Here is a 12,183-nt window from a genome sequence, read left to right as displayed (position 1 = left end):
CATCAATATTCTATGAGTCTTCCATCTGTATCCCCCCTGGAATACATCAATATGCACTAATGTAGAATTAATTAGCTTTGGAAGAGGGAACCTCAGTAGTGATCTTGCCCTGTAGATGGGCCATCCCACGACCTATCAAAAGTGACATTACTCTGCTTGTCTTTGATCACAGATTAAGAGTCAGCAAGCCTAGGCTATTTTGATGACCTCTGTGAGTGGCTATCTCTTCTGGAAGTAACATTCTTTCTGACCCTCTTTTGTTTCCTATAACAAACAGACACTTTCCTATATTGCTTACCTCACCTGTAAGCAGTGTCTCCTGCCTGCCTGAACACTGCTATGCAGTCTCTGACCTCCTCCTCCTCTCTTGGGCTGGTTTCCATGTGTTGCTGCCGTCCCATCTGCTTTTCAGAACTCATTAGAGTCTCGACAGCTGCCAACAAGCTCTCTTCCTTTGTCTGAAGAACTGGTTACTTAAAGAGTATCACAGTATTCCCTGGGCCCTCCTTTCTTTCCCAGTTTCCTTCCTAATCCCTGAAAATCTGGATTTATAAAACTGACAGCCAACTCTGTTCACATTATTTCAAATCTTGTACACTATATATAAATCCAGAACTTAAAAATGAAAAAGTTCACCATAAACAAAATTGAGAGGCTTGGGGTACAGCTCAGTGGTAGAGCACTTGCTTAGCATACCCAAATCCCTGAGTTTGATTCCCAGCACACCCACAAAAGTAAAAAAGGCAAATGATCACCTGGGGAAAATATTTACAATTCAGATCAGAAACAAATGACTAATCTTGTCAATATGTAAAAAGGTCCTAGAATTTAAGGATAAAAAGATCAAAAATCAGCAGAAAAAAAAGGACAAAAGATATGAACAGAAAATTCACAGAGAAAGGAAACACAGATGGCTCTCACACACTGAAAAAGATGCTCAGCTTTACACAGAAGAGAAATGCAAATAAAACCTACCCTGAGATACCATTTCATACCTATCAGACTGGCAAAAATCCAAAGTTTGACAATACACTCTTGCTGAGGCTGCAGGGAAGCATCTTACATACTGCTGGTAGGGGAATGCAAAACGGTATTACCTCTTTGGAGAGTAATTTGGCAATTTCTGCCAAAATTACAAATGCATCAACCCTCAATGCAGTAATTCCACTTCTGGGAGTATATCTTATTGCTGGTACTTGCCACAATAAAAATGACACTTGTACAAGGTAATGAACTACAGCATTATTTCTAACAGTAAATTAATAAAGTATTCCAAGTTGTCTTCATTTAGAAAGAACTAGTAAATAAGATACAGATATACAGATTGGGCATCCTAATGATAATCCAAAATCCAAAATTTTTTGAACACCAACAACATGTAGTACAAGTAGAAGATTGCACACCTAACTTTATATGACAGATTGCAGTCAAAACTCAAGCACACTAAAAATACTGTATAAAGTTACCTTCAGGCTAGGTGAATAAGGCATATATGAAACATAAATCAATTCTGGGTTTACACATGGGTCCCAGGCCAAAATATCTCTTCACACATATGCAAATATTCTAAAATCACCAATATCTGAAACCCAAAACACTTCCTAAGCATTTAGGGTGAGACATACTCAACCTGTAATGTACCACAGCTACTCAAAGTGTGGCCACAGCATCAGTATCATCTATAAGCTTAGAAATGTACATTATCCAGGCCCAATCCCAGTTTCTGACCAACTGGGTCAGAAACTCAGAGTAAAGGACCCAAGAATCTATTTTTAAAAAATACCTCCAAGTGATTCTGATCCAGCTAAAATTAAAGAAGAACCCTATTAACAAAAGAACCAGAGAGAAACAAAATGAAAAACAGGTAAAACTAACCAGGGAACTTAGAATGGCCACTCAAGGCCTTGGGATGTGGTATTTGCCAGAAGGGACAAGAGGAAGCTGGGAACGCTGGACCTTGGTCTACATTGTGACCACATGGATGTGGACATACACGAAAATGAAGCATGCTGCACTCTTATGAACATGTGCACATCACTGAGTTGCTGCATACTGATACAAAATGATAGCCAGGATACATTATTTAGTGGGGAAAAAAAAAGCAATGTACAGAAGAGAACACATGGTATTCCACCCTTCATGTAAGAAAGAAGGAGCAGGGAGGGCATGGTGGTACAGGCATATGGAAACCCAGAGATGCTGGAGGCTGAGGCAGAAGGTTCATAAGCTGGGGATGGAACTCCTGGGTTCAATCCCTAGGATCCCCAACCCCATCTGAAAAAAAAAAAAAAAAAAGAAAGAGAAAAATGAAAAAATATGTACTTTCAGTTGCACAAAGCAACACTGGAAGGCAGATAAGAAATGCTGGAAGGGTACTCAGGAACAACAGTGATTCTCATAGGGGACAGGATGGGAACAATACTTTCACAAGTTATTTGAACCTTGTGAAAGTATTCTCTATTCAAAAATATTTTTAAAAAATAAATGTTCAAATTCTCCCTAATTTGCTCAAATTGCTAAAATAAAGTGGTATCTTCATCTTGTTGTTCTATTTTAGCCCCATAATGGCCAGGAACATGCACGAGAAGGCCCAAAGTTCACTCCTGGAGCTGCTACTAGATGATCATGTGATCCAAGGTCTCTCTGACTTAGTTACCACGTCTAGACAACAGGAATAAAACCAACTATATTTTTTTTTTACAAAGTTATAAGAATTAAATAGATAACTGACTTAAAAACTATAAAGTGCTGTACAAATAAATGAAACCATTATACCATATCCACAGAAAGAATCAGAAGATGAAGGAACAGAACAGTCACTATATAACAACCAGGAAAAAAATCCTATTAGGGTACTCATATGGGATAAATAAAACAAAGGACAGTTGTAAGCCATTTATTGGCCAGGCACCATATTGAGCATGTCTGATGACTGACATCATTTACTCCTCACAGTAATCCTGAGTATTATCCCTGTTTACTGACATGGCAGCTGAAGCTCAGAGACAAGCAGGAACTGTGCCCTTAGGACCTGGAGCTTGCTGGGTGGGGCCGGGACTGCCAATGCCAAGGATCACACCCAGTCTCTCCACCAGGCCTCTATGCTTCCTGATTCCCCTTCAAATCACATAGTGGGTGCATTTGTTGAGACTTGAAGGCCTGTCACTCTCCCCCCAGGGAAGAGAGGGGCTTAGGACACACAGGACCACACAGACTCAAAGGGCAGCATTCTGACCCCCACGCACGCCCCAACCTCTAGGCTGCCTGGCCACTTCCTCTCTGGTCTCCCAACCTGGAAGACAAGGCCATTGGCATTTTAACTACAAGGACCATGCTGGTTCTCAGATACATGTTTGTATAGACACACACATATGTGCACTATTATTGACTGAATCATACCACACCCTCTGTCCCTCCAAAAATATGTTGGAGTTCTAATCCTCAATACTGGAATGTAATCTTATTTGGAAGCAGGATCTCTACAGGAATAAGTTAAAAATGAGGTCATCAGGGCAGGACCTACAATACGACCTCAGAAAGTAGGAAATTTGAACCCAGAGACAGATACATTGAAGGGTGACAATGCAAAGAGACACAGGGAGAAGACAGCCACCTATAAGCCAAGGAGATCAGAAACCAATTCACATGCGCGCGCGCGCACACACACACACACACGGGCAGCCTATAAAATGAAAGATCTAGGTGAAAGATTTTTAGTTACCATTTTAACCTCATTGTGTTTTGCAATCTATTTTCTCCAATTTTATACTACCATAGGACGACAAGAATACAACGATGGGACAAAACGATGAGAGTGTGGGGTTAAAGAGAATTTAGTAAGAAAAGCCCCGAAATTCTGCACTGTTTTCTGGAGGCACCATTTCTTTGTATAGGGCTATAGCCTTCCCTGTGGGATTCAGGAAAGAAATACAACAAGAATTCCTAGGTGCCAGGCACAGACCACAGACCCACTGCAGTTTACAAATCCGTGGCTTCATATGACACTCCCAGACATGTCACATGCATTCAGTAGACTGCCAAATGCAGAGAATGCTTAAAAAAACAAACTCACTGAGAGCCATCCAGGAAAAGTAACCTCAAGGACCACATGCAACAGCAATAACAACAACAACAACAAAAAGAATCTAAAATTTGGGCATTTCTCTACTTGTATAAAAATAACAATTTCAACAAACCTGTTATTAGAAACTGAGGACAAAAGTTATTACAAGAAAAACAATTGCTTAGGGAAAAAAGTATCCTGGCTAAAAAGAAAAAGAAATGGGGAGGTGACAATCAAGATGTGAGGTGGGGTCTGGGCCAGAGGGTATGTGGTAGGGAACGAAAGGAGAAAAGGGCAGTGCCCAGGCATGGAGCTGGCTAACAATTAGCCATAGCACCTTGGAGGTTCCGCTCACTTAAGACTCTAGGATCTCCACACTGAATGGGCTAAATGTTCTAGGATATGATGGGGAATGGGATAAAATCAAGTCTAGGATGGAAGGGGACCCCTCTAGGTGGCATGGATGTGTTCCATTTGTGAAAATCCATCAAGCAGAAAGCTTATTTGTCTACTTTTCTGCACAATAGTTATATCTAGTAGATTTTAGTGGGGAAAAATAAATCAAGTCCAGGCTAGCTGTAAGTGCTAGGTAGAGGCTCCCCAAGACCAGGCACACTAGTGGCTCTAATAAATTTTTCTCTTAATTATACAGACAGAACCTTGAGGCCAGAGGTGATCTTGGTGGTTGTTTGGCACAACAGGGCAAGAACAGAGCCAGATCTGTCTTCTTGGTGGGCATCCCCTTATGCTCAACACCCAGCCTTTCTAAAGCTTCCCTGGGCTCTGGTGATGCATGGCCTGTGGGCAACCCAGCCCCTCCTCTGCCCTTAATCAGTACATCTTTGGGAACATAATCATCGCTGAGTCCCTGTTTCCTGAACTGTAAAAGTATCAGGCCAGGCTAGATGAGGCTCAAGTCTCAGCTGTAAGAGCCACAGGTTCAGGATGGGTAGCTTTCATCTGTAATTCAAGTTCAGTTTCCATCTCCGGAGCCACTGCTGCCCACCTGTCTCTTGCCTTTCTTGTCCCCCATGAGCTCATCTTATACAGAGGGGCCCAGTTTGATATGTGGTGCCAATCTTTCAAGTATATGACACAACCAGGAGTCTAATTCCAGCCAGCCAGGAAAGGAAATAAGAAACTGAGTTCTGGACAATGGTCTTTGACTGAAGGAGGGCTTGAAACCATCTGTCTGAAGTGGTTTATGCAAGCACTGTGTCTCATCTTAGAAGGGGCTGTGAAAACAATCACCAGGTTATAGTGCAGGAGGTTCCTAAGCTTTTCATCTTTAGCTGCAAAATGCAACACAACAGATGGAAGTGATGAAACTAACCGGGATCAACAGAGCCAGGGGATAGTTCTTTGTCACCTCTGATCACTGCAAAACAAGCCCTTCCTTGAAGAGATCCCTCCAGTTCAGCCTTTCTGCTCTAGGTGTGCTGCACCTGGCAGGCCCAGGAACAACAAAGTTACCAACACTTCTTTCCCAAGCAGCTGCAAACCCGGCTGGAAATCAAATCCACTCAATGGTTCGCCCCACCTCTCTCCACCCCTTACCAGACCAAATATTTATAGAAAAACCAAAACTGAAAGAGGACAGAAAGATGCAAATGAATTACTGGATTTAGTGGGTCTCTCAATCTTACCTTTGAGGTTAGAAGCACAGGATTATTTAAAAACCTAATCTGAGTTTTTCCACCTACATAACCTACAGCCAATTTCTCAATTTTAATGGGCATCTGAGGATCCTGTTAAATGCAGATTCTGCTACAATAGGGCCTGACAGTCTGCATTTCTAACACGTTCCCAAGTCATGCTGATGGTGCTGGTCTATGGAAAATCTGAGTAGCAAGCACCTAAGAGGACTCCTTGGGCTTCCTATCTTCCAGTAACTCCTGGGGTTGAGACAGTGACCACTGATCTCCATTTGTAGATGAGTGACGGAACTCCAGAAATTAATGGTTTGTCCAAAACAATTCAGCATCTTAGTGGTACAACCTAAACAACCATGTAAATAAAAGTTTGACTCCAGTGGGCCTTTACCTGCTCTACATCAGAAGGGAGGCCAGCAGTCCTTGAGACTGCCTATAGGAAGAATCAAACTCCTATTATTTTCTGACTTTTTACAGTCTATATATAATTTCTTACCATAATACCAAACACCTTGTGGTATTTTAATCAGAACGACAACTCAAGAGTTTCTAAGAGTAAGAACAGAAACCTGACATTTTATTCCTTGCAAGAATTGTGTAAGGGGGTATGGTTACCAAAAAAAAAAAAAAAAACTGTTAAATTTGAATTTCAGATAAACAATGGGTAATTTTCTACTATAATTATGTCTCATGCATAATTTGGGATATACTTATACTAAAAATAAAAAGTATTCTGTATTTATCTAAAATTTAAATTTAAGTGGCAGTCCTAGACTTTTATTTGCTAATTCTGGCAACCCTAATAGGGTGGCAAGTAAAAATAAGAAGAGTAGGGACCGGTAAAAAAGAATAAGCCATCCTGCTTCATCACTGTACACCATAAAGACAACCACAAGGAGACCCGTGTGGTGGTTACACTAGGATGAAGAGCATCATTAAAACCACTCTGTGTTCATCTCTCCCTGGAGCTTAATTTTAATTTGCTGATTATAATGACACAAACTCCTAAGTTTGTATCTGAAGAAATGGGTTGAACTGTGTCCCTTTTACAATTCATCTGATATCCTAACTGCCAGCACTCCAGAAGGTGGCTTTATTTGGAAATAGGGTCCTGCAGATCAATTCTTTAAGATGAGGCCACAGTGGAGTGGGAAATCTGGACACAGAGACTGACATGTGAAGACTGACATGCTGCCACAGGTGGGAGCTGCCAGAAGCTTGGAGAAAGGCTTAGAACAGGCCCTTCCCCAGCACCTTCATTGGAGCATGCCCCTCCTGGTACTTGGTATCAGAACTCTAGCCTCCTGAGTCTGAGACAATAAATTTCTTTTGTTGAAGCCATTCGGTTTGTGGTACTTGTTGTTACCATAGCTCTAGGAAACCAAGACTGGGAGCTTGGAAGAAGGGACTAGAGAAGAAGAGGGAGACACACCTAAACAAGTTAAGAAAAACCCTTGACATGGCTACTGAGTCTCTCTTCCTTAGAACTTGAAAGTTTCAGTCCGGGAAGACAGATTTAGAAATGATAGACCACTTTGCATAAAAAGTCTCTCCCCTATTAAAATTCAACTGTAAATGTTGAGTTGAGCAAGTTACACAGGACTTAAAGAAGTCTCAGAAGTCAGAATTTACCCTGGTTATACAAAAAAGGAGACATTTCCAACCACTTTCAGTCCTGAAAAGGTTTTGGGGGAGGGTTTTAGAAATTACAGCCTTAACAGACCTGTTATTGTAAAGTGTTTTTTCCCACGAGAAGTCTGCTTTCCTCCAGTTCTTACAAACTAAACATTACCATATTGGGTGGGTGATTAAGGAGCTCAAAACAGAATTAAGCAGGCTATTCTGATTTCATTGTCTCTCTTGATTATTTTCTTGTCATATTTTGAATAGCCCCAAATGATAAGATTTAAACAGTAGACTATTTAATATTTTATCTTCTTCTAAAGTAACTGAAACCCCCTTGGTCTAGCACAGATTCTAATGTACCTCTACCCAGGCATCCTGCAGTCCTGGAGGATTCCAGAAGCAGACTCCAATAGTCCCACCCTGGAAAAATGCCAACCCTGGCTGGCTCCAGGCACACTGGCCTGTGTTCAGTCACTAGAACATGCTGGGTGTTTGTTCCTCTGTCGAGTGCCTTTGCACATGTGAATTCCTATTTCAGGAAGGCTTGTCTTCTGCCCAAACCCTTCTTTGTGTCCCCAAGCACAATCCTCCCTCACCCCCAAAGCTCAAAAGTCAGCTTCTCAAAAACACCTTTGTCCTCACTCATTTTTACCGATCACATAGCCCTGTATATTTCCTTCACAACCTTATTGCAATTATAATTATGTACTGTTATTATCTATCTCTCCTTTAAATTATTTGACACCTAGGCCATCCCACAACAGGCACACAAATATTTGTCTGGATTGAACACTGAACTAATAATTAAACACACAAAGGCAGGATGAGATAGACAGTGGCACTCCCAAGACAGTGAGGAGTTCTTTATGCCAGGGGTTGAGTCTGGCCCTGGAGCACTCAGCCTACACTTCTCAGCCAAGCTGAGAGACAGACGTAGTAGGTTATCATTTGTCTGTTGATTTCTCTGAGAAGGCTCTTTCTACGATAAAAGGATGTCCTGAGCATGTGCACACCAACTGTTATGATTCCCAGGATAATAGTTTCTCATGGTAAATTATTAGTGTTGAGTTATGATCTGACATTCCATATAAGATGCCTTTGGGGAGAAATGAGATGAAAATATCAGTACAATATTTGATAGTTGAACATCTCTTTATAAATTTACAAATTGGCCTGCTGACCTTAAAAAAAATGCCTATGTACTTTATATTTATATAAATTATTCAAAAATTTAGAATATATGGTCATAAGTATTAGATAACAGGATATTTTGGAACTGCATCTAAAATCTTTAGCTAGTATATTATACTTGACCCAGACATTCCAGTAGTAGGAATTTATCCTGTGAAAATAATCATAAATGAACACAAAAATGCAGCTACAAGAATTTCACTGTAGTTTACAATAAAAACTGTAAACAAATATTCAATAATATGAAGTTGATAGTGGTCCCTATTAAGAAATACTATGAAGCTTTTTGAAGTATCTTGTTGAACGGATTAATAATCAATGACGGGAAAAGGTCCACCACATTCTAATAGCAAAAGAAGTATTTCACCCCAAAATGTTTTAACTAAAGTTTTTGTTGAGTGTGAGGTCAAGTGTGGTTTCTATCTTCTTATGTTTTTCTGTATTTCACACACATAAATGTGTGTGAAATGAATATTCACATAAATGTGTGTGAAATAAATATTCACATAAATATTGTGAAAAAATATTTAAAAATAAATTTTACCTAGTCAACAAATATTATATGACTCTATGTGTATGAGGGACCCAGTGTATCAAATTCACTAAGACAGAAGGTAGAATGGTGGTTGCCAAAGGCTGCGGGGAGGGTAGAACAGAGAGTTATTGTTTAATGGGTACAGAGTTCCGGTTTTGCAAGACGAAGAGAGTTCTAGAGATGGATGGTACCACAATGTGAATGTACTTAGTGACACTACACCAAATGGTTAAGATGGTAAATTTTGTACTGGGTACAGTGGCACATGCCTGCAATCCCAGCTACTCAGGAGGTAGTCAGGAGAATCATTTGAGCCCAGGAGTTTGAGGCCAGCCTGAGCAACATAGCAAGATCTTATCTCAAAAAAAAAAAAAAGGAAAATTTTATGTTATGCATATTTTACCACATTTTTAAAAATTTGTTTGAACTGGGAATACAGGTGCGTGCTCTGCTATTTCACCACAGTTTCTAAAAAACTAAAAAAATATATAGCTCGATCTATAGGTATCTCAGGATTTTTTAGTGACAGTAAAAGAAGCCCCTGGACTATATGGCACTGAGCAACAGTACCCATTATGCCCACCAGCGCTGGACTATGACCTGGGACAAACAGATCTCTGCCTTGTTTCCTGGCCACATATGTTGCCTGTGGCCTTTTCTGGCTCACTGTGACTGAGACATGCTTTCTCATGGCCTCTTCTTCTTGGGAATGGAATTCTTTCTCTTTGCCATTGTGCTTCAGTTTGACTCTTCAATGAATGAACTGTGTTGGTTGCCCCAGAAGCATGACTTCTGCCAGAGCCTGGCCACGGTGACTGCAGGGGACAGGTAGGCCCAGAAAAGGTTTGTAGCTGCAACTTCTGTGGACCATAGGATCCACAGATTTACCACCAAAATCCTTCCACTAGTAGCTGGTAGAGTCCAGACACAGAAAGGAAACTCATCTTCATCTCTAGTGCAGAGGAAGAGGAGAGCTAGATTCAGCAAGCAAACATCTTCCCCTTGTTCAACAAGACAGTACTTAGCACTTTCCAACTAAGAAAGTGATGGGAGCTGGGGAGGGAGCTGAGAACTCCAATGCAGACCCCTGGCCCAAAGGCTGGTTTGACATGCAGATGTGTAGATTTGGTCTGCACAATGGTGGCCTGCTCACAAAATTTCAAAATTAGTTGCCAACATTTAAAAATCAAGTTCTTCCTCTTCCTCTTTTCCTTATCCCATTCCCCTTTGATAGGGCATCCTACATTGCCCAGGCTGGTTTGAAACACGCAATCCTCCTGCCTCAGCATTGAATAGCTAGGAATACAGGCACATAATATCATGTCCAGTTCCTTTAAATCTTTTATTTATTTATTTGTTTGCCTATTATATTTTGATGCTGGGGATCAAACTCAGGACTTTGTGCAGGTTAAGCATATGTTCTTCTGATGAGATATAACACCTAAAAAACAGGGCATTTTTACCTACAGATTTCTTCTGGTTCTCTGCGGGGGGAGGGAATAGAAGTTCTCAGCCACCCTATGTAGGTAACAACTATATGCTGACAAGTGGCTGAAGGTGAGCAGCAGCTACCCCTTTAGGTGAGTCCTCTGCCCAGTCCAGCCCAGCCCGGCTATGTGCCTGCCTGGCCCTGCTGCTTCTAGTCATGCAGCTGCACACTACACTGGAAAGTGCTTGTGAGGACCTGACACCTGGCATTACATAGGCTCCCCACAGGTTCTCAGTAATGCTCAGCAACTGTAGGTCAGCTTATGGTGCAACAGCTGAGATAAGTGGCCTTCCTGACAGTCCTATCAAGACATGTGTCTAGGCCTGGGTTTACTCCTGACCCCAACCCACTCTACTCCCTGGGCACATTTCCATGCACCACCCAGAGTGAAACATCCTGGCAACTCTCCTCATTGAGAAAACTAAGGTTTTTAGTTCTCTTGGTAAGGGATCAATGGTGATAGTGCTGCAAGTCCTGTCCCAAACAGAATCAACACTAGGGGTTCTAAGGAAAGGAGTCAAGTACTGAGGCACCCCAGAGGGCAGTGCTTATCCTTGATACCTATAGCTGGAGCATACAGGGAAGCTTCTAGCTGTTGCTACTGCAGCGCTCCACCTTGGCACTGGGAAGATGCAGGATGCTGAGGTGAAACTACTGAAAGGTCACAGATGCACAGGGGAGAGGGATGTTTTCCAAGTCCTTCAGGGTTAACAGGACAAGGCGAGATAGAGCCCATTGCTTTTCTTACCTGCTGCAGGCACGCTAACGTTATACTGAGGTAAAATAAATAGGAAGGCAGTCTTGGCTGTAACCTGCAAAACAAAGGAAAAATGCTCCAGTTTAACTTCTTGGCCACATCAAAAGAAACAAGTGGAGTCTGCTACTAGTTCCCATAGTCCATTCCCTTTTACATCCTAGACCCCAGACCTCTAGGATGAAGGGTTGTACCTAAGGCAGAGTTAGCAGTAATTTTTGTTTCATTTTTCTTTAATGACATCCCTCCCAATACCTGCACTGAAAAAAAACAACCCTGGGCTACAGATGGTATTAAGACTTGTATAAACTGCAGATGGGATGAAACAAGCTGTGCTTGGCAGGCTTAGTGCTCACAAGAAGGGTACAAATCATTCATTCATTCATGCATGCATGCATACATGTATTTATTAAGTTCATTCTATACACCCAACTTTGTGGAAGATGAGGTCACGAACTTCAAGGGGCTTAGCTTGAACTGAGGTTTCTCCAGTGCTTTCTTTTTTTTTTTTGCCTGTACATTGGACAGCAGTCCCAAAAATTTAAACCTGAGTTTCAGGAACAAAGAACTCCAGCTGCTAATTTCACATCTACCTATTACAGGGCATGGGACAAAACATAACATCCCATACTGCTGGCTTGTTTATTTCGAAAGTTGCCTTAAAATTTTTAGTTCTGCTGTGAAAAAAATGTGGTTGTCACCTGGTTATTAATAGCCAAATCTGTACTGTGACAATTCAGCCAGCAGAGGAGAGATGATAAAATGTGGGGATTTGAAGCTTGAACTGAAGAACTGTCAAATGTTGGCTCTGCTAGTCATGTAAATATCAACAAGTAATTTCACACTCAGAGCCTAGGATCCTTGTCTATAAGA

At 41.3% G+C, this 12,183-nt stretch overlaps 1 protein-coding gene across 2 annotated transcripts in view; it reads right to left on the bottom strand.

Annotated features, from left to right (window-relative positions):
• The window catches only part of TRAM2 (translocation associated membrane protein 2), an 80,502-nt gene that overhangs the window by 24,221 nt on the left and 44,098 nt on the right, over positions 1 to 12,183 (bottom strand). For both annotated transcript variants that reach the window (XM_079147653.1, XM_079147652.1), the window contains exon 2: positions 11,305 to 11,368. In XM_079147653.1, coding sequence (XP_079003779.1) covers positions 11,305 to 11,368 — 64 coding nt within the window. The remainder of the gene's footprint in view (positions 1 to 11,304; positions 11,369 to 12,183) is intronic.

The sequence above is a fragment of the Sciurus vulgaris genome (assembly GCF_902686455.1).
Source record: "Sciurus vulgaris genome assembly, chromosome: 7".
In the NCBI taxonomy this organism is placed as follows: domain Eukaryota; kingdom Metazoa; phylum Chordata; class Mammalia; order Rodentia; family Sciuridae; genus Sciurus; species Sciurus vulgaris.
This window is presented reverse-complemented; position numbering and strand designations above follow the sequence as displayed.